This window comes from Protopterus annectens, chromosome 11.part0 (genome assembly GCF_019279795.1).
Source record: "Protopterus annectens isolate FY-2018-M chromosome 11.part0, PAN1.0, whole genome shotgun sequence".
In the NCBI taxonomy this organism is placed as follows: domain Eukaryota; kingdom Metazoa; phylum Chordata; order Ceratodontiformes; family Protopteridae; genus Protopterus; species Protopterus annectens.
Window position 1 is genome coordinate 1,331,625,047 of NC_056745.1, and position 23,130 is coordinate 1,331,648,176.

General features: G+C 38.3%; 1 protein-coding gene across 2 annotated transcripts in view; it reads right to left on the reverse strand.

The window, feature by feature from the left end:
- Positions 1–10,887: 10,887 nt before the first annotated feature.
- The window catches only part of NCAPH2 (non-SMC condensin II complex subunit H2), a 1,876,179-nt gene continuing 1,863,936 nt past the window's right edge, over positions 10,888–23,130 (reverse strand). For both annotated transcript variants that reach the window (XM_044088651.1, XM_044088650.1), the window contains exon 20: positions 10,888–11,222. In XM_044088651.1, coding sequence (XP_043944586.1) covers positions 11,082–11,222 — 141 coding nt within the window. In that variant the 3' untranslated portion in view covers positions 10,888–11,081. The remainder of the gene's footprint in view (positions 11,223–23,130) is intronic.

The following is a 23,130-nucleotide window of genomic DNA, read 5'->3' on the forward strand; positions in this document are numbered from 1 at the left end:
GGGTGTAGGTTCCTTTCTAACAAAATAAGTAAGCTTGGCTAGATAGTTCCACTGGTATCTAGGTACAGAAGCAAGCAGGATTTGCTTGCAGCCTTTCACAGTTTTATCCGGTTCCAGTAAGGTTTTGAATAAGTTAGCTGCCTGTGGTCAGTACAAAATCTTGGGAGACTCAATGAGCTTAGCTTTGAAATCCTCTGGGATGGGCTGGTTTTACAACCATGCATATCTGCAGATGAGAGTACCAGTAGGAGCTGCTCTGGAAGAGGCCTCTACAGCATCATAACTATATTTTATAATGTATTTGGCCATCTGAAGGGTCCGACTAACCAGGGGCAGAATTTCTTGCTTAGATTCTGTGCTCTGTGAGTCCGCCACTACTTTGTTCAAACTGTTAAGAATAGATAGTAGATATCTGGACATGTGAGTCTGTTAGTTTGCAGCTCTAAAGGCCAGAGTAGTGGAAGCATAAACCTTTTTGCCCCACCTATCCATAGCCCTGCTGCTCATCTGGAGGAAAAGCATTAGCATAAAGGAGAAACTTAGGTTTGCCAGAAGAGAGAGAGAGAGACAGCAGAGGGATCAGCCACAGGGTTTTTATACAGGAACTTAAGCTATTCAGGTATTTTGTACAATATGTCTAGCCTTTTGGGATCAGAAGGTTGTGAGTCAGGGGCCGAGAAGATGGACTCAAAAGCATCCAAAAGGCCTCCAGGGGTAGGGGTGCCCACTTCCAAGAGATTGTTGTATCTGTTTTGGACATAGGAAATTTGCCTTGACTCCCACTCAAAAGTTCATATGATGCTTAAAATTATCTCTTCAAAGGATGCCTCTTCCAGAGGGGAATCAGGATAAATGGAATCTTCACCATCTGAAGAGACCTGACCAGGACAGTGCATTTGAGTGCAGTAAGCTAATGAATGGTCATCAGAATCCGAAGCGACTTCCTTCTCAGAGAGGATGAGTCAACAGTAACTTTCCAAAGAGGAGCAGGAGTGCTAAAAGGTTTAAGAGCCTTAATGGTCTTGAGCAATCCCTGAGAAAATCACTGCTCCAGGTAAATGCAAGGCCCACAAGTCTTATGAACCTCATATACAAGGCCACTGAAAGAATCCTTATGGACTTGATAAATGAGGGCATATGTAACCTGCAAACATTGGACCCATCCCAGTTTGGGTTTGTTAAAAGAAGGTCATGCCTATTAAATCTGACAGACTTCTTTTGAGAGGGTCACCAAAGCAATGGATGAAGGGTAAGACAGCTTACCTCAACCTGGCCAAGGCTTATACAGCACCCCACTCAGGCATTATAGACAAGCTCACTAATTTAGGTATAAACCCTTTTATCCCACACTGGATAGCAAAGTAGATCACGGATAGCACCCAGGTCATCAAAATAGGTGAGGCAATCTCCACGAAGAGGCCAGACACTAGCAGAGTCGCCCAGGGCTCCACACTGGGCCAGCTCCTTTTTGGCATCTATTTCTCTGAAATGGAAGCAAATGCTGAAGGTTTATGGCTGGCTAAGTTTGCAGATGATTGCAAGCTGGGGATTATCACTGAATCCCTGCAGATACTAGCATTCTTCAAGAAGGTCTATCTCTGACTAGCAAATGCTGCCAAAGCCAAGGTCTTAAACTCAATACTAAGAAATCCATAATGTACCCTTTGGAAAGTCAGCCATCCCTGATAATTACCACATTATAATATGCCCCTAAAAGTTGACGCAGTGGTGAGGGATCTGGGTACATACACACACACATAGTAGCCTTATCTAAGACCACCATGTGGTCATACTGGTGAAAATATCCTTTTATGTCGCATAAAGGCATGGTATCTAGGTCCAAAAAAGTCATTATCCCACTGTACTCCACCTTTATTAGACCAATCATAGAGTACAATTTTCCCTTTGGTATGTACCTAACCAAGCATATGCAAAAATTAGAGCTACCTCAGAGGTTGCTTACAAAAAGAATACAATGCGCAACAAACCTGCCTTATGAAGAGCACCTTAAAGTCCTTTCCCTCTACTCAATCTCCTACACATTGCTGAGGGTGATCTATGCCTGGCTTACAAGGCACTTGGAAACCCCACACTTATGAATCTCTACACATTTGTAAGTTAGAGAGTACCAGAAATACAAGGTCTAGGGACTTGAATTTCATCTGTGACTTAAACAGAAAAATGCGAGAGAGACAGATGTGTGTTCCAGAGATGGCACCTCCTGTGGAACAGCCTTCCCATCCACGTGAAGCAGAGTTTGTCTGTTACTCAGTTTAACTGCAACCTAGACCAGTGTATGGGGGATAGGAAATTTACAAAGGGTCTGGCACCCGTGTCCCTTATGGACAGAGATAGCCTGGCTCTCAGTGTTCTATTTGGATACAGGACATGATTATTCTTTTGGGAAAACTGGCTAGGTTTAGAAAGGGCCCCCAGGTCATTAGCCTAGCAACAATCAATGAAAAGTCCATCCACGCCTTCTCCCTCGGAGGAGGTAGTGAAAAAAAACATGCTTAGTTTTTTTGTCACTTTTCTCTAAGGTGACGTCTGCTTGTACCAAACAGGGAGGGTCTAATCCCTGGCATACCTCAATTTGCCAGGAATCTCTTCCCTAACTAAAATCTGTGGGATGCCTTCTGGCACCCCTGAAATAGTGATTCAGGGTTCCCCCTTCCCAGCAGCAACAATCTCTTTGAAAGTGTGGTCCCCTGACACCATAGTGGCCTCCAGCAGGGTTGTGGTATAAGGTGTCTGAGGTACATCTGGATGTACTGTGGGTTATGCAACCTCAGTGTGTAAGGAGCCAGAGAGGTTCAGGTCTAGGCCTCTTGAGATTTTTCTTGTGAGGAAGCACTATGCTCTTTATGGCGGTATCCATCATCTTGGAGTGGGCCAAATGCTTCAGTTATTGGGTCTTCAAGAAAATGTTAAGCAAAGATAGAGGGGATTGCAAAGTCTTGGGCACAAAAAAAATGGAACAGGCCTTATAGTTGTGTTCCCCCACTTAGGCAGAAAAGACATTGGGTATGAAGATCTTTGTAGAGAATTTACCTATAGCACTCATACTTACCCCTCCTGGCTGACATCTAACAGAAATACTGCAAACCAGTTTATTTATACATACACAAATATATATATATATATATATATATATATATATATATATATATATATATATACACACACACACATGTGTGTGTGTATATCTCAGTGCTAATGACCACAAGAAGATAAGACCACAGAGTGCAAGACCTGCATTCAGACTGGTGGCGAGACAGTCTGAGGACTTGCACTCATATGGCTGCCTCTATACCCTTACGAGATGAGGTCATACATCAGACGTACGATATAGGGAAGGTTTAAGCTTTGGTACTCCAGCCAGATGTCAGCAGTAAATACTCGTTTGTTTGGAATACTGCAACAATTATCTCAATCAGGATAACACAGGAAATAAAGGTGGATGGGTGTACCACCAAAAGACCTGTCACTAGAGATTTATCCCAGGGTTCAGTGCTTGAGCAACTCCTCTTTGGCATTTACTTCTTGGAGGGAAAAGCTAATGTTAAGAGTCAATGGCTGACAAAGATTGCTTGGTGTCATCATAAATTCCCCAGAAAATACCACGATCCTCTAAGAGAATCTGTCCCAAACAAATAGCTGGTGTCAAAACCATAGACCAAAACTAAATGCCAAGAACTGTATAATCTTTCCTGACTTCCCTTGTAAGCATCTTTGACAACAGACCCCTGAAAATGGATACCATACTCAGGAATCTGGGAACCTATGTTGACAACGAACTGTTCTTTGATCACCATATATCCACTATCCACTACTGTAAGAAAATCATTTTTCATTGCACAGGTACCGTGTCCAGGTCCAGGGATTTAATCATTCCATTGTACTAAGCACTCACTAAAATGATCTTAAGAGTATAATTTCCCTTTCAGTATGTATTTGTTCAAACTCTTGACACAACTGGAATGACTACAATGTTTCCCCACTAATAAAATCAAGAGCCTAAATCACAAAAGCTATCCAGACGGTCTCAAAACCTTGCTGCTCTTCTTCGTATTATACAGGCTACTGAGAAGTGCCACTGCTCAACAGACGCTATCCTGCAAGACATATTATACATTTGCATATCCAATGATGGCATAAATACCTGGGTTCAAGGGATCTCAGTCTCTAATGCAACATAAATAGAATATGTTTGAGGGATAGGGGATAGATCACAGAGAATTCCACTTCTATGGAACCATCCTCCACGTGAAATAAAACAAAATACCTCTCAATCTATTCAAACATAATTTGGATGAAAGGATGGATAACTGTAAATTCTCCCCTAGTTTAGCACCTCTGTCCCTAATGGATGGGGAAACATGTAAAATGTCCCAACACACCACTGTTCTGCTTCTCTCTAGGTTATTTGTACACAAAATAAAAAGTGCCAAGAAGTACCACAGGAATGAAAGGTTAGTCTTTTTAAGATCCCCACAGATGACAGCCTAGTAAGCACCTACAAAGCTATGAAGTACTAAAAGTGATGGGCTTTCCTGAGGGTGGGTGCATTTAATAAAATTGTTGTATTATAATGCCACTGTGGAAATAAATATAGGAAATAGGCTTTACAAACATTTTCAGTTAAGTACTGGCAATCCACAGGGAAGTCCTCTTTCTCCTCTTCTATTTGCTATTTATCTTGAATGCTTGGTAAGCAGGTTTAATCAAATACAAGTAAAGAGTTGGGAGCTGCAGGCATTTACTCACAAAAGTTGGCACTATATGTAGCTGACTTGCTTCATTGACAGATCCTGAAAGGGATTTGTAAGTAATACTTCAGAAACTATGTTGGTATATTAGGGTTGTTGGATATAAGATAAACACACTAAAGCTGTAAAGATCAATTAATTATTCACCTAGTAACAGGTTATGTGAATAGCACAGTCTTCTGAGCGACTCTTTAGATAGCGCATTTAGGACTGAAGCTGATGGACACAAGCTGAAGGGTTATTGTCCTTGGCACTAGGAATTATTTTAAGTAAAAAGATCAATACTGGAAATGGAATTTGCATAGGTATGGCATATAACATTATGTATACATCCCAGGGTTTCCCTCTCCATTCCTCATGAGTTTTTCAGTAAATTAAGAAAAGGGACTCCAAAATTTATATATGTGGGACATACTGCAAGACAAAGGCTTAAATGGGGATATTTTGGCCAAACCATCACTTTAGATGGAAAGCCATCTTGTTACAACACCTGGGAGGAATCAGTAGGCTGTATAATTTTGTAAGGGAGAGAAGGATGGACAGAAAAAGGGCAGATGGATATTGGTGGTGGAGACAATAAAAATACTCACTGGAAATACACACTTATTTGGTTGAATGAGATGGATCCAGTAGAAATATTACAGCAATGAGGGCTGCACAGAAGAGAAATGTAAAGGTTTGTATGGAGTTAATATTCTGAGATCAGCTAATGACAGGCAAAAAATAACAACGTGCTAAGAATTCGTGGATAGGGGTGTAACCTATGATATAAACAGATAACCTCACAATCAATAGGTAAAGCTGTAGGCTTTGAAATTGTATGCAAACCACAAAGAGATGAATGGCTGAAATGGATTTGTTGGGAGGACAGAAAACAGGCAAGAACATTCAGGTAAAAAGGGAGCCATCAATGAACTACATACAATATTAAAAGGAGAGGGTGGCAAAGAGACAAAAGTTTAGATTTATTTGGGGTGGGTTAAATACCAGACTTACTTGTGCAGATTGGAAAAGAGTTTTCTTAGCCCCTTAACACATGCTACAAAAGTGAGAAAGCTTTTTTTTTTTGTTGCTGGAAATATCCCTATAAATATTTTTTGCACTTTTGCCAAGACCCTCTAGAATGTAGAGTGTTGATGTAATATTGATTAAACACAGGATGTTATCGATCTGTAAAAAGTGGTGACTGAAGCATCTCTTTCCAGATGATTAGTTTAGATAAGGTAGAGGATTGGTGAAAAGAGCAAGAGCTCTATTAATTTATTTCTATCTGTGAAGAAAACAATAACCAGAAAGTAGAAAAGAAAGAAACCACTGACACAAGAAGATGTCAAGCAAATTAAGGAGGAAATAAAAGAAATGGAACTTGTGTCATCAAATGTTAGGATATGAGAAAGAAATACATTGAAATGGATGCCTTAAGTTATTTCAGGTAGACAGGACAAGTCATGAGTAATGTTAAGGTTATTTTATATAATACTGTGAATATTTTCCTTTGAATTTACTTTTTAAATTTCTAATATACTGCATCTGGCAAGCAGATGCTAGGTTTTCTAAAAAAAAACCTGCCTGTTCTATTGTAAAATTAAAATGTTGTAGGTGCAGTATCCTCAATGCTTGCTAATTTAGAATTAATAAATAAAAAAAAAACATTTCCTCCTCAACACAGAATTCACTGTGCTCTTCTCCCATTAACTTATTTCACTAACTCCTAACTTGACCTGTTTAGCCTTAAGGTTCGTACACTTTCTGGTCATTCCTTAAATTAGGGGAATTTGTCTCTCCATAAGCACACTTGCTGGTGAATTTTCCAGGATCTTCATTAATCAACAAAAAAGCCAAATTCCAGGAACATTGGTGAAACGGGAAACTAACGTAAATGCCTCAAAAAGGTATTTACTGTTTCTGAAGCTTTACATGGAATTGATCAAACAGAGTCTAATGAGATGGGCAACTCTTGTGGAAGAACAGACTTGAAGAGTGGCACTGTTTACGTTCCCTTTCATGTCTAAATAGTTTCTGACAGCCTTCATCAGAGTGGAAGGTAACTTGTACCCAGCTTTGATATACCTGAGTGCTCTTGATTTCTGGTTGGAAGACAGGCATCCACTTCTGGCTAAACCCCATTCACTGTGAATGAATTAAAGCAATAACCCTTATGAAGAATATATTTCAGTTTGTAAAAAAAAAAAACAGAAAAAGCTTTCTTAAATAATACCAGCTTCCTGAATGCCAGTGTCAGAAGATGGAGTGTCAGGGTGCTTACACGTTCCTGTAGTTGCTCTTTTGCTAATAACTCATAGGCAGTTTTACAAAGATTGAGATTACATCCAGGAGCAGACATCTTCTAGATGTCTTTCAAGAAAGAAAAGGACTTTCTCTGGTGTAGGGGGAACACAGTATAATAAGCCAAAGATGGATAGGCAGAGATGTGTGTAAGAGGGTGACCATGACAGGGAGCCATCCAGGACTGTCCCACCTAAGTACCATGTTCAATCATAGCCTCACCTCAGGCTTTGTGCCTGCAGAATGGCGCACAACAACGGTTATCCCACTCCACAAGGAGGGAGCCACTACGGACCCCGGGAACTACCGCCCCATTAGACTGACGAGCCTGGTCTGCAAGGCCATGGAACGTATCATCATGGAACTTATAAACAAAGACATTGGTAATCTACAAACTCTGGATCTCACCCAGTTTGGGTTTGTAAAAGGCAGATCATGTCTCCTAAACCTGACAGACTTCTTTGAAGCAGTCACCAAAGCCGTAGACAAGGGTAAGGTGGTTCACACAGTCTATCTAGATCTTGCCAAGGCTTTCGACACCATCCACCACTTTGGAATTATAGATAAGCTCACTAAACTAGGTATAATTCCCTATGTCACAGGATGGGTTGCCAACTGGCTCACAGACAGAACCCACACTGTGAAAGTAGCAGACTCCAAATTCGACTTCAGACCAGTGACAAGTGGAGTACCACAGGGTTCAGTCCTGGGTCCTCTCCTGTTTGGTATCTACTTCTCTGAAGTACAGGCTAACACAGAAGGTCTTTGGCTAACGAAGTTCGCAGATGACTGCAAACTAGAAGCCATAATCGAAACTCCTAACAATGTGGACATCCTGCAAAAGGCCTCACTGAGACAGATGCCTGGTGTCAAAGTCATGGCCTCAAGCTCAATGCCAAACAGTGCATTGTCATCCCCTTTGGTAAAAACTCTGTACCCATGAACTACAACATAGGTAGTAGTATACTTAACACTGAAAGTGCGATAAGAGACCTTGGGACACAGGTGGACAGTAGTCTCTACTTTGATAATCACATTGCCACATTAGTCAGGAAATCCTTCTACGTGGCATACCTCATCACAAAAGGTTTTTCATCCAGAAAAATGAGGTCATTGTTCCCCTCTACTCATCACTCATTAGACCCATTATAGAGTACAATGCCCCTTTTGGTATGTACCTCAGAAGACATCTACAACAACTGGAAAGGCTGGAGAAATACCTCACAAAGAAAATTACCAGCCTCAAACAGATGCCCTACGCAGACTGTCTCAAAAAACTCCAGCTTTACTCCGTTGCATATCGCCTACTCAGAGGTGATCTCTGCCTAACATACAAAGCTATGTCAAACCCAGAGCTGTTGGACATGCTCCACTTAAAGAAATCCCAACCCCTCCGAGCTACACGCTTTAGGGACCTAAACCTTGTCACCACATTAAACAGAACATGCCGGAGGGATAGATTCCTGTCCCAGACACTTCCCATACTCTGGAATAAACTACCTATCTATATCAAACAAAGCTCCTCATTAGCACTCTTCAAGAAAAATCTTGACGATTGGATGGGAAATAGGAAATTCACCCTGGGGATCACCTCTGTGGCTCTGCTCGACAGTGGCACAGGAAAATAATTTTCTTGGGTGGCAAAAGCCAGGGTACCTTTTTGGCTGGTCTTGTATAGGCCCCAAGGAAGATAGCCTAGTACCTACCTATGAGCCTATGCCATCTATGATGCTTTAACTGTCCCTTTACAGGCACAAAACATTAAGAAACTACCCTGTGTAGTGGCTCCTGTAGACAGAGGTACTCCTGGAGATGGCTCAGGCCTTGTCTATTATATACCTGGAAGCTTTTCACTTTTCTGATGGAGTTACAAGAGCTTTGTACTAGAAAGCCTCTGGGGATTAGAGGTGAACTCTAAAATGCATGCCCTCATGTCTCTAAGAATAAATGTTGGAAAATGTAGAAACCTGGGGAAAGACCCTCTCTCCCCAGTCTTTCTTCTCTTCTGAAGCCTCAGAACAGACAAGCTGATTTCCTAATGTGGAGTTGTGGCTCAGATAGTGTCCCTCATGTGTGCAGATCCTAGCTTGCAGGCCAAGCTTCTCTCCATACTACAGCCTCAGACAACTCTGAATACAGATGAAGATACTGGAGTTATTTGTCTACTGAATGGTCATGACAAAGATTCTGCAAGGGTCTTCAGACTGGTTGCCAATTTATACATCATAGATGGGGCAACTTCTGATGAGGGTGTATGGTTATGTCGCAGCAAGACAAACACCAGGCGGGCAGTGCCAACTGATACCTGAAGAACTGACAGCATAAAGCCAAATATCTGAGAGGTGGGAGGGACACACGCACGCATGCACAGACAAACTAGACTGAGTTTCTTTGGAAGGTAAAAATGGACCTCAGCAAATTAGCAATAAGACAATCATGAGCCAAACAGGACAATTTCAAAGACACTTACAGGTACTCCCATGAAAAAGAAAGCCCCATCATCTGGGAGAACAACACTGTCCTTCTCAAAGACAAATATTCCCTCACAAAAAAGTCACCTATAGTTCTTCCTTTGGGCGGTGGGGGTGGGGAATAGTGCTAACATTTCCTCATTTTTCATTTGTCATTTTAAGGAACCTTTGCTTTTTTCTAATGAATGGCAGTGGCACAAGACTTTGCATCATGGTCTAATTCATACAGAACAAGCATACAAGACACACTTGTCCTGTCAAACACTTTTGTAGTCTTAAGGGGTGGGAGGTTGACATAATGGTTAAGGTGTTTACCTTATAAACACAAGGTGCAGGGTTTGATTCTGACATGGGGTAGTTGGCTAGGCTCATAAAAGGCCACATGGGCAATTAGCCTAGTACTAACCTATCAACCTATATCTGCACTTTCTAACCAAAGATCTCAAAAGGCTGTTTCACAGTTGTGATAAAGTTAAATAATATGTGATGTTTTTTAATGGAAAATGACAAACCATTTTTTAAATTTACTTCCAAAATGAGAGAGATGAGAGTGGTCAGACATACTCGCTATGTACCTTCAGTACAAAGACAGCAAGATGCAGAAAAACAGCTAATCTTACTAAACTACCGAAGATGCATACTGGGTGACTCTCCCTTGCAATGTGGATAATGCAATGAAAATGGCTGTGATTTCTGCAATCAAGAAAGATGTTTCTTGGTGGATCTCTCTCTCTTTTTTTTTTGAGAGTAAGAAGTCTTCCTTACCAGTGGAGCACTATTCGTTAAAATTCTTACAAGACAGAAACATTTGGTTGATAGTTTGGCTTAAAGTGACATAATTTTACACAGAGATTTTTGGTTATGGTTACCCTTTCTAAACAGAATTACAGGTGACTTCCATTCCAAACATGCAGAACATGTTTTCTTTTAGCAAATATTATAAACATACTTATTGTAAAATGAGTGCAATTAAGTGTTAACAGAACAGAACAGAACTTGGGAGTGGAGCTGGCACACTCTAAGTACCTCTGATGTCATAAAATCATGCAGACGAAATGAAAAGCTAGAAAATGGTGCTTAGGTGATTTTACCAGTGAAGCAATATCTATCTGGCGATGAGGACAGTCAACAAATTTAGGACATGCTCAGAACACCACAAAGATTAATCAAGTTGCGCTTCTGCTTGCTGCCATAGCCTGAAATGCCTTTTGCTCCCATGGAAACATATGGAGTGGTTGTCCTTGTGGTACAACAAACTAATAGAAAACGCAAGTTAAACAATGGAGAAACCACTTCTAGCCAGATGGTACTTCTAAGACTAAGACAAAGAAATTTAAAGGGTAAAAAAGCATTGGCACATGTTTAAGATAAAAAATACATTATTTCTTTTACAATTTATGTGCAAATTAGACATAATATGAAATATGTACACGTATCAAAATATTTTCACTAAAACACTGAATGTTTTGATATACAAAACAAATCTGTACACTGTAAAAGTCTTTAGTTCCAGCTTGCTGCTACAGTCCAGAAAAGTACTGTGTCCAGTGGGCTATCAGTTCTCTGTCAAAGAGGGGGCTGTGTATGTGCGGAAACGCTCATGGGCTCTTTGCTTGCTCAGCAGTGTGAGTTCCATGCTGTCTATTCCCTTCTGTAGGTCTGGGTCTCTCGAGACTTCCACTGTGTAGTCATTTGCCTGGGATATAGGAAAAGAAAAAAAAATATGAATAAAAGTTGGCATTAAATTATGGTTCCAGGACTTACTGAGCTGGCAGGTTTTGCATACTTTTTGTAATTCTGCATCAGATCACTGCCATCAGTGTTTTTTTCTCTGAAAGCTATGGCATGTACTTGCTTCTACTTGTACAGCAATCACTTTTTACGAGCCTTTTCAGTTTGACTAACACTATGTCTTGCTGACGTCCCTTGGTCACTGCTGAACTGAGGCACCTGTTTCTAACAATTTCAATCCAAATAATTTCAGTTTCAGGACTAAAGCATTTCTGTATATACCTGTGACTTTACTTCTGAATGAAATATTAATACATTTACTTTTTTTTCCAAAAACATTTTTATTTTGTTTTCATTATAAACATACGCAAATGTACATATAATGCAATAAAACAATAAACTATTTACAATATTTACATTCATCCATGATCACCATTTTATCCATGAGAAGTTATCAGTATTTGATCAAAAGCTTTTCCAATTTTTGCATGCGATTTTTTTATGAGTAATGTTATTATATAACAAATGGTTTGCAGTTCTTTATTACAAACAACGTTTGCTAAATTAATAAAATCTTTAAACATCAAATCTTGTTTACTTTTCCAGTTCAAAGTAATAACTTTTCTGGCAATTGCAAGAATTGATAAGAGTAACTGAATCTGAGATGTAGGTATTACATTAGGTATAGGAACATTGAATAGGATTAGTGAGTTAGAAATATGACAGTTATCAGACTATAAAGCATTTACAAAATATATGAAGTCTTTCCAGTATTGAACAACATTTCTACATTCAATGAACATGTGAACCCATTTGGCCTCTAGTAATTCATCACATTTCCAACATTTACTTTAACTGTTTTTGAGTATAAGATTTATTTTGTGTGGAGTATAGAAACTCCTATTCATAAATTTCCATGTATACAATCTCCAATATAATGAAGAAGATGTACCATATGTAGAATTCAATAACAATTTTTTTTTTGGATTAATCAGACAGAGGCCCGGGTTAACGACGACCGCCACCAGTACTGTTAGCCAACAGGGTGCTGGCGGAAATTGGGCTACTGTTGGCCAAAGGAGAAGAGGAGGGCGAAGGCAGGAAGTGAGGAGGAAGGTTAGGAGTGTAGCAGTGAGGGTAGGAACTTTGAATGTTGGCAGTATGACTGGTATAGGAAGAGAGCTAGCTGATATGATGGAGAGAAGGAAGGTTGATATATTGTGCGTGCAAGAGACCAGATGGAAGGGAAGTAAGGCCAGGTGTTTAGGAAACGGGTTCAAATTGTTCTATCATGGTGTGGATGGCAGGAGAAATGGGGTAGGGGTTATACTAAAGGAACAATATGCCAAGAGTGTTTTAGACGTGAAGAGAGTGCCTGACAAAGTGATGTTTATGAAGCTCGAAATTGATGGTGTAATGATGAATGTTGTTAGTGCATATGCTCCACAAGTTGGGTGTGCGATGGATGAGAAAGAGAACTTTTGGAGCGAGTTGGATGAAGTTGTGGTGAGTGTACCCAAGGGTGAGAGACTAGTGATTGGAGCGGACTTTAATGGGCATGTTGGTGAAGTGAACAGAGGGGATGAGGAAGTGATGGGTAGGTATGGTGTTAAGGAGAGGAATGCAGAAGGTCAGATGATTGTGGATTTTGCGAAAAGGATGGACATGGCTGTGGTGAATACGTATTTTAAGAAGAGGGAGGAGCATAGGGTGACGTACAAGAGTGGAGGAAGATGCACACAGGTGGATTATATCCTATGTAGGAGGGCCAGTCTGAAGGAGATTGGTGGCAGGGGAAAGTGTAGTTAAGCAGCATAGAATGGTGGTCTGTAGGATGACGTTGGTGATCAAGAAAAGGAGGAGTGTGAAAGCAGTGCCAAGGATTAAATGGTGGAAGTTAAAAAAGGGTGATTGTGAAGTGGAGTTTAGGGAAGAGTTAAGACAGGCACTGGGAGGCAGTGGAGAGTTACTGAACAGCTGGGTAACTACAGCAGAACTAGTAAGGGAGACTGCTAGAAAGGTGCTTGGTGTGACATCTGGACAGAGGAAGGAGGACAAGGAGACCTGGTGGTGGAATGAGGAAGTATAGGAGAATATACAGAGGAAGAGGCTGGCGAAGAAGAAGTGGGATTGTCAAAAAGAGATGAAGAAAGTAGACAGGAGTATAAGGAGATGAGGCGCATGGCAGAGAGAGAGGTGGCGAAAGCTAAGGATAAGGCGTATGGAGAGTTGTGTGAGAGACTGGACACTAAAGAGGGAGAAAAGGACCTGTACCGATTGGCTAGACAGAGGGACAGAGCTGGGAAAGGTGTGCAGCAAATAAGGGTGATAAAGGATAGTGAGGGAAAGGTACTCACAAGAGAGGAGAGTGTGTTGAATAGATGGAAAGAGTATTTTGAGAGGCTGATGAATGAAGAGAATGAGAGAGAGAAGGTTGGATGATGTGGGGATAGTGAATCAGGAAGTGAAACAGATTAGCAAGGAGGAAGTAAGGACAGCTATGAAGAGGATGAAGAATGGAAAGGCTGTTGGCCCAGATGACATACCAATGGAAGCATGGAGGTGCTTAGGTGAAATGACAGTGAAATTTTTAACTAGATTGTTTAATTAAATTTTAGAAAGTCAGAGGATGCCTGAGGAGTGGAGAAAAAGTGTTTTGGTACCTATCTTTAAGAATAAGGGTGATGTGCAGAGCTGCAGTAAGTACAGAGGGATACAACTGATCAGTCACAGCTTGAAGTTATGGGAAAGAGTAGTAGAAGCTAAGTTAAGAAGGGAGGTGATGATTAGTGATCAGCAGTATGGTTTCATGCCAGGAAAGAGCACTACAGATGCAATGTTTGCTCTGAGTGTGTTATTGGAGAAATACAGAGAAGGTCAGAAGGAGTTGCATTGTGTCTTTGTAGACTTGGATAAAGCATATGACAGGGTGCCTAGAGAAGAGTTGTGGTATTGTATGAGGAAGTCGGGAGTGGCAGAGAAGTATGTAAGAGTGGTACAGGATATGTACGAGGGTAGCGTGACAGTGGTGAGGACTGCAGTGAGAGTGACAGATCCGTTTAAGGTGGAGGTGAGATTACATCAAGGATCAGCTCTGAGTCCTTTCTTATTTGCAGTGGTGATGGACAGGTTGACAGATGAGATCAGACAGGAGGCCCAGTGGACTATGATGTTTGCAGATGACATTGCTATGATGTTTGCAGATGACATTGTGATCTGTAGTGAGAGTAGGAATCAGGTTGAGGAGACTCTGGAGAGGCGGAGATATGCTCTAGAGAGCAGAGGAATGAAGGTCAGCAGGGCTAAGACAGAATATATGTGTGTAAACGAGAGGGAAGGTAGAGGAATGGTGAGGATGCAGGGAGTAGAGATGGTAAAGGTGGACGAGTTTAAGTACTTGGGATCAACAGTTCAGTGTAATGGTGAATGTGGAAGAGAGGACAGGCAGGTGGAATGGGTGGAGAAGAGTGTCAGGAGTGATTTGTGAGAGACGGGTACCAGTAAGAGTGAAAGGGAAGGTCTACAAGAGGGTAGTGAGACCAGCTATGTTATATGGGTTGGAGACAGTGGCATTGACAAAAAGGCAGGAGTCAGAGCTGGATGTGGCAGAGTTAAAGATGTTAAGATTTGCACTCGGTGTGACTAGGACGGATAGGATTAGGAATCAGTATATTAGAGGGTCAGCTTATGTATGACAGTTTGGAGACAAAGCAAGAGAGACTAGATTGCATTGGTTTGGACATGTGCTGAGGAGGGATGATGGGTATATTGAGAAAAAGACGCTAAAGATGGAGCTGCCAGGTAAGAGGAAAAGAGGAAGGCCTAAGATAAGGTTTATGGACCTGGTGAGAGAGGACATGCAGGCGGTTGGTGTGCAGAGCAAGATGCAGAGGATAGGAAGAAATGGAAAGAGATGATCCGCTATGGTGACCCCTAACGGGAAAAGCCGAAAGATGATGAGACATTTACTCTCCGTTAATCTTTACATAGTAATTCCAAAAATCTGAGTCAAACTTTAGAATGTCTTCTCTAAGTATCTTATTGATAGGTGAAATACTTAATTTTTGATTATCTGTCTTTTCAAGACACCTAATAAAAAGCTGACTCAAACTAGGTAAAGATTCCGTCTAGGTTGACTGATACTCTCATTTTGTTTTCTATAAACTGCCGTAATGAGTGTATAAACAACCAGCTGTCTTTACTATCAAAATTACATAAGAGAGTTTAGTGGCTTAATACTCTTATTTTCCATAAACCAATGCCAGAATATCAAGTTATTTTCCTTTAAGTTTTGCATCGTATTGATGTTGAAAGAATCTAGGCAATCAGGGGAGTATGCTATAGGAAATATAAGAAATAATTGTTTAATGTAGTAATTACAATTATATTTTTAAAGTTATTAAATATTTGATTAATGCCATAAGAAAAATGATCAAACTTCTCATTAAATAAACAAAATTCACGTAAAAGGCAATGAACTCTACTTATTCCATATTGTTCCTTAAATTGATTTTCTATAGTTCTGACATCAGTTATATGAATCTCATGTATTGTTTTCCAGCCAGATATATAGGTAGGTGTGATCCAATGTAATATTACATTAATTATAACTGATTTGGAATAAAGATCTAAGCTAGGGAATGATATCCCATTAATGTTCCAACCTCTAATGTGCCATTTACATGCGATCCTAGGTTTTAAGGGGAACCATACAAATTTAAGTAGCATGAAATCTAATTTTTTAAATAAGTTTTTGGGAGGGGGTAGTATCAATGACTGCATATAAAACAAAAGTATAGGTAAAATTATCACTCTAATTAGAGAGAGCCTATCCTCCATTGTGCAGAACATTTTATTCCATCTTTTGATTAGTTCACTAATGGTGGTTATTAAATTATTATAGTTTAGTTTAACAGACTTGTTCCATGTACTCTTTATACTGACACTCAAATATTCTAATAGATCATTCTCCCAATTAAAGAAGCTATTCTCTCTTAGGTTTTTGTTGATCTTTTTGTTAATTAAAAATGTTTTGGATTTATTATGATTAAATTTAAGCCCTGGAATTCTTTCAAACTTGCTTAAGGTATTTATAACATCATACAAAGAACTATCAATATCACCCAACGTTAACAACATATCATCCGCAGATAATTGTATCTTAGGACAATAGTCCTTATTAATTTGAAAGCCTTTTATATTTTGTTCATTTCTGATATATGTAGCAAAAGGTTCCATTGAAAGAGCAAACAATAATAGTGACAAAGGACAACCTTGTTTAGTTCCTTGAGGATTTCTAGTGGTGAGGATAGACATGATCCGATCTTCACATAACCTTGTGCCTCACTATACATTTTCATTAATAAGTTGACAAAATCTGAGGAGAATTCAAAACCAATCAGAATTCTTTGTAGATGAGACCAACTGATAGAATTAAAAGCCTTTTCTATGTCTAGGCTGACAATAGTTTTTTGTATTTGCATGCTATGTCTATTAATGATAGTAATTTAATGTTATCTTGCTCTTTTCTATGAAGAATGAACCCTGTCTGATCATTATGCATTAGATTAGGTAATATTTTCTTTATCCTATTAGCTAATATTGTCATAAAAATTTTATAATCCGTGATTAGTAACAAAATTGGCATATATGAATTACAAGATTTGGGGTCCTTACCTTGTTTTAATATGGGGGAGATAACTATTTCAACGATGGGGGTGTTATACATTTTTGCTTAACCATAGTAAAGGCACTCATCATTTTCTCTTTATTATATATTCAGGAAAAATCTTATATAGTTCAGGAATTATTCCATTCAGTCCTGGAGCTTTATTATCTTCTAATTTTTTTTTATTTGCTCTTTCACTTCTGTTAGTGTTGTTTATTTATTATGTTATTTTGTTGCATTGACACCTTAGTGGTTATATTTTCTTGAATAAAAGTATTTTTATGGCATTATCTGTCTCCAAAAGTGGTGTGTTATTATTTATATCTTTATAGTAGGCTTTGAACACTTCCAATATGCCCATTAAGTTAGATGTATTCTTAACTGAACCATCACTTTTATAATTAATCTCATTAATAAGATTTAATATTTATTTGGATCTTACCGCTATTTTATGTAGATATTTGGAATTTGCAGCATAAGATTGTAATTAAAATTTTTCCAGGTTTAAGGTTACCTTATGATTCAGAACTTCTAAGTATTTTTGATTTAACTTAGTAATTTTGTTATGTGCTACTTTGTTTTGCGTCCATTTTTATCGTTTGTTTTTTTTTTAAGTTTAAAAGTTCTTTGTCCCACTCTCTCCTTTTTTTAAGGTACCAAGATTTTATTCTACTATATATATATATATATATATATATATATATATATATATATATATGGGTCTACTTTAAAACACCGACACGCAAACCACAGACGACGAGAACACCGAAACCGGAAGATCGACAACTGAGATGACAGACAGTTTAAAAGCACAAAACTTCACATGCCCGACAAACCAAATCCCGATAATCAACGAAACAAAACAAATACCTTTTCTGAAAAACACACACACAATACAAGCACAACAAAAAACTTACAAACCTACACTAAACCTTACATACACAACTACCTATGCACTAACCTTAACCCAAAACCTTACCCTAAGGTCGGTCACAATCGCACACTCACCTAACCCGCGCCCTAACTCACTTAACCTGCCCCTAACCCTAACGTCTGTCACTATTGCACACATACCTTACCCGCACCCTAACCCTAACTCACTTAACCCGCCCCTAACCCTAAAGTCTGTCACTATCGCACACTTACCTTACCCGCACCCTAACCCTAACTCACTTAACCCGCCCCTAACCTTAAAGTCTGTCACTATCGCACACTTACCTTAACATGGTGTTCTCAGTGTCGGGCTTTTAAACTGTCGGTCATCTCAGTTGTTGATCTTCCGGTCTCGGTGTTTTGCGTGTCGGTGTTTTAAAGTAGACCCACAGATATATATATATATATATATATATATATATACACACACACTTTAAAGGTGTCCCATAGTATAGTATCAGTCACTTCACCATTATCATTTGTTTCCATAAACATGTCTATTTCTTTCATTATCCATTCCCTAAAGTCTTTTAACTTAGTTATGTAAGCAGGAATTCTATGCTGAAATCTTAAATCATCTGTTTGCGTAGTTAACGTAATGTTTACAGCATTATGGTCCGAAAGTGGACAAGTCATTATAGATACATCACCATCTCCAGTACCAAAAGACACAAATTATCCATCTCTGCTTTGAATATAGTATAAAAACAAAAAAGAAAAGCATTATGAAAGCAACTAAAGAAATCTGAATCCATGAAATATAAACTGGAACGAGAGTGTCCAATATATCTGAAACTATATGAATGTGTCACATATGATAATAGCATCTCTAATACGTAGATATGCCAGAAATACATATCAGATCAAAGTATGTATAAACATTAGAAGCTGAACGTTAAGAAGATTGTCAATATTTCCAAGGCTTTTCAAGAATCATCAGATGATTTAACCATTTTATCAGTAATCTAATATTTTTCATGTAAGGATCTGTTGAATATATATATATATATATATATATATATAAAACACTTATTACAACATAACTATTATATTTTGCAATTATACACATATTACTCATATGTATTAACAATATCTATGTTGACGTCTCATCTGGAAGGGGGGGCCTCACAACCCTCTGGTTAGTTACTAAAGGTTTAGTTATATAACACAAGTCTGATGTTCGTATGCATAATGAGTTTTCTAATGCAGCTCCTAGTTCACTTGATGTCATTTAGTTACTAATACGGTCACTGAATCTGCAGAATGTATGCATCTATAAGAGAACATAGGCATTTTCAGATGAGTTAAACACTTTTATCAGAACTAATTATTTACCATTTAAAGTATGTAGTGAAGGATAACAGAATTCTTTTCTCTTGAAATTCTAAGTACAACCATTTAACAAGTTCAAAATGTCAAATGATGTCATTACTGCTGTTTCCTCAAGCTGCAGCTTTATAAACTTGTTAAAAAGTAGGTAAATGGGCTCATGCACAACAGACGTCGTCTCTAGTGAAGAAAAAAGCATTTTCGTCAGGAAATTCAGATCTTGAAGCTTTTAGAGTTTACAGAAAGCAAAAAAAAAAAAACAAACAAACAAAAAAAAACCCCAAAAAACAAAACAAACAAACAAAAAAAAAAACGCTCAAGCTGCCTTTTCAGTGCATGTCAACTCTGTTATAAATCTCCACCACACTGAGAACAGTGACAGACCACCAGTTTCCTCATAAAACTTCATCATGAAAAAAGTTAACCCTTTTATATAAAAACAGCTCTTTAGAAGTAACAGCTGCCTCAAATCAGAAATCATATTATAACATTTCATCATTTACCCACCAGTTAAAAAATGGAACCTAGTGTGTGTTTCTGTATGTATGTGTGTATATATATATATATATATATATATATATATATATATATATATATATATATATATATATATATATATATATATATATATATATATATATATATATATATATATATATATATATATATATATATATAGTTATATTTAGCTATCTATGAAACACCATTAATGTACTGTATCAATGTTTAAATGTATCTATACAAAGAGTCTAAAACACCTAGCTAGAAACACTAATCAGAAACACCTTGTTACCCCCTCCCCCACTGACCCACTAGAAAAAATGCACTTTGGTATTAAGTCAAATTATACTATTACTGAAGAATTAGAAGACATACATCATTTGTAGTTATTTAAAAGGGAAAAGTATGTAAAGTACTTATAATGGGGAAAAGAGAGAAAATGAATATTGGTAATAAGAATAGGAAGAAAGAAGAGAGATAGGGTTGCCACTTTTTCAAATGCCCAAAGTGGGACATTTTTGGTACAAACGTCAGATTTTGCAGGGCAAAACATACCCATGGCCAGTACAAAGGACAGAAATTCACTTTTTTGCCTAAATAAAAGCTTATTCTTGTAGCATTCTAGTTGCTTATTCGGTTTCTTATAGCATTTAGGTGTTTCAGATACAGAATAACTGTGTTATGCAAGTATTACGTAAAATATAGGAAATATTTTTGTTCTAAAATCTCAGGACATTTGCCATTTTTTCGATTTTTATGCAGGACACAACTGCCAAAAGTGGGACTGTCCCTCGCAAAGTGGGACAGGTGGTAACCTTAAAGAGAGAGAATGTTATTTAAATACTTAGCACTATATGTAATTAGAAGGAGTAGATATAGAAAGGAAAACAGAAAGTTAATAATAAAAATGATTCACATTACCTTACAGCATAGAGACTTTCCAGAATCAAATATATTATGATTCATAAAACAAAGCATTTAAAATTAGAAGGAATTTATTCATTTGTCCTTTAGTTTCCTAGTTTTGTTTGCTCCTTCCTCCATAGACCATCCATTTTTTGTTGCCTGTCTCTTCAAACTCTGGGATGACCATTCCATTTCTTCTATGTCCGACAGTATTTTCGTCTTTGGATAAATTCTACTGCTTCTTGTAGGGAATCAAAGATCTTCACTCCTTCTGGCAAGGTGATTTTTATTATTGCAGGAAACAAAATTTGAGCTTTAATATTGGCTTTTTTCAAGGATTTAGAGGAACACACTCCTTTCTTCTGGATATGACTGTAGAGGTGCAGTCATTGTCAAAATGAATAACTTTTTCACCCATCTTTATTTTATTTATTTATTTATTTTATATTTGTTGACCGGGCTAGTCCAGCTGGATATGTCCATTTTCAGCAGAGGCCCGGGGAGAAAAGCTCCTCGAAAACACAGTAAAATTTATATATAAAAATAACAATATTTAACAAGTACAGGTACAATACAAAATTAAGCAATTTTATACAGGATAGATTTTACAGATGTGGGTACATTAATATATAAGCAAATATTTTCACTTCAAAACATGTTTGATTACAGAATCATATGACTTGTAACATTTATTAGTATAGGTAGGTAGTGTTGAAGACATTTTAGGGATATTGATGAAGACATTTTAATAAAATATAAGGTCTGTTATTGTTATGGTTTTCAATAGGCAATTAGTATATACAGTTAATAAGACAGGTGTCTTTGTGAAAAAAGAATGTGTAGTTAGTCTGGGTTCACACAGGGGCATAACCAATGGGATTTAAGGTAGGTTTTCAGCTTGCTTTTAAATTGTGTTAGTGAAGAAAGGGAGGTCAGGTCACTGGGGAGAGAGTTCCTTGTTTACCCACGGTATTAGAGAACAAAGAGTCACCAGCCATATTGCAGGTTTTACCTATTTGTACTAATATTTTATCAGATGAGCGTAGGGTCTTAAGGTTGTTGTAGGGGGTGATAAGGTTGGTAAGAATTGGAGTGATAGTAGGCTGATACAGGATTTTGAAGGCAACTGTTAATTATTTGAATAGAAGTAAATTTGGCAACTCTAGCCATCCAAGTTGTTCATAATTAGTACAGTGATGGGTTCTGAATATAGAGCCTGTTGCAAATCTAGCAATATTGTTGTAGGAGACAGCCAGTTTGTTCAAGTTGTTTTTTGAGAGGTTAGTGTATATATAGGGGAGGCGTAGAGGAGGGTGGAGATTAAGTGGGTCTGGGCAATAGTAGACTTTGCTAGTGGGGTAAGAAAGGATTTGATTCTATAGAGGGAGCCTAGTTTTTTGTTGACTGTTTTTATGGTACTGTTAATGTGAGTATCAAAGTTAAGGTTATTATCAATTAGTACCCCTAGTAGTTTTGTGGTACAGTCAGGGGATATGATGGTTCCATTGTTTGATGTAACAGTAAAGTATAGTGGGGTGGCCCTACGAGTGGGAGTTTGTTTTTTTTGGGGTTCAAGATGAGGCAATGGTGTAGTAACCATTCCTCTACTGTGTTAAACACATTTTGGGTGAAGGACTGAAGGTCTGATGGAGTGGGGGCTGAACATATTAATGTGGAGTCATCTGTGTATTGTATTGCGGTAGCTTGAGGAATTACAGAATGTAGGTCATTGATAAAAATAGAAAATAGAAGAGATCCAAATATAGAGCCTTGGGGGACACCAAGTGCAATGGGGAGATAAGTTGTTCTAACACAGAACAGCCTGTTGCCTATTGTTTAAGTAGGATTGAAACCATTGTATAGCCAGTGCATCTACAGATAGGTTTTTGAGTATGTTTATGAGAAGTTGGTGGTTAACCATATCGAACGCTTTAGGGAGATCAATAAAGAGGGCTAAGGATAGAGTGTTGTTATTGCGATTTTTGTTGATACAGTCAGAGAAGGATAAAAGGGCAGTTTTAGTGCTGTGAAATGGCCTGAAGCCATGTTGGCAGTTAGCTAATAAGTTATCTATTAGGTGTTTTAACAATTGCCTATGAATGCATTTCTCCATGATTTTTGCCAGTGGAGATAGTATAGCAATAGGTCTATAGTTGGATAATTCCCTGGAGTTTCCACCTTTATGCAGGGGAATAATATGTGAGAACTTCCAAATAGATGGAATAGTTACCTCAGAGATTGTTTTGTTAATCAGAATGGAGATGGGGTAGGCTATGGCTTTTGCAGCTTTCTGCAGATATTCTGCGGGTAGGAGATCAATTGCAGGGGTGGTAGGTTTGAGTTTCAGAATAAGGGTACGGATAAGGGATGTAGGGACAGGTTTGAGATGAAATGAGGGAGGTAAGGTTGCAGAAGAGGAAGTCAGAGATGAGCTGTCAGGAGTTAGTTGACTGGCAAGAGACTGAATGGCCTCAGTAAAGAATGTGTTAAAGGTATTGGCAATTTGCTTTGGACTATCATGGTCAGTACCTACTGG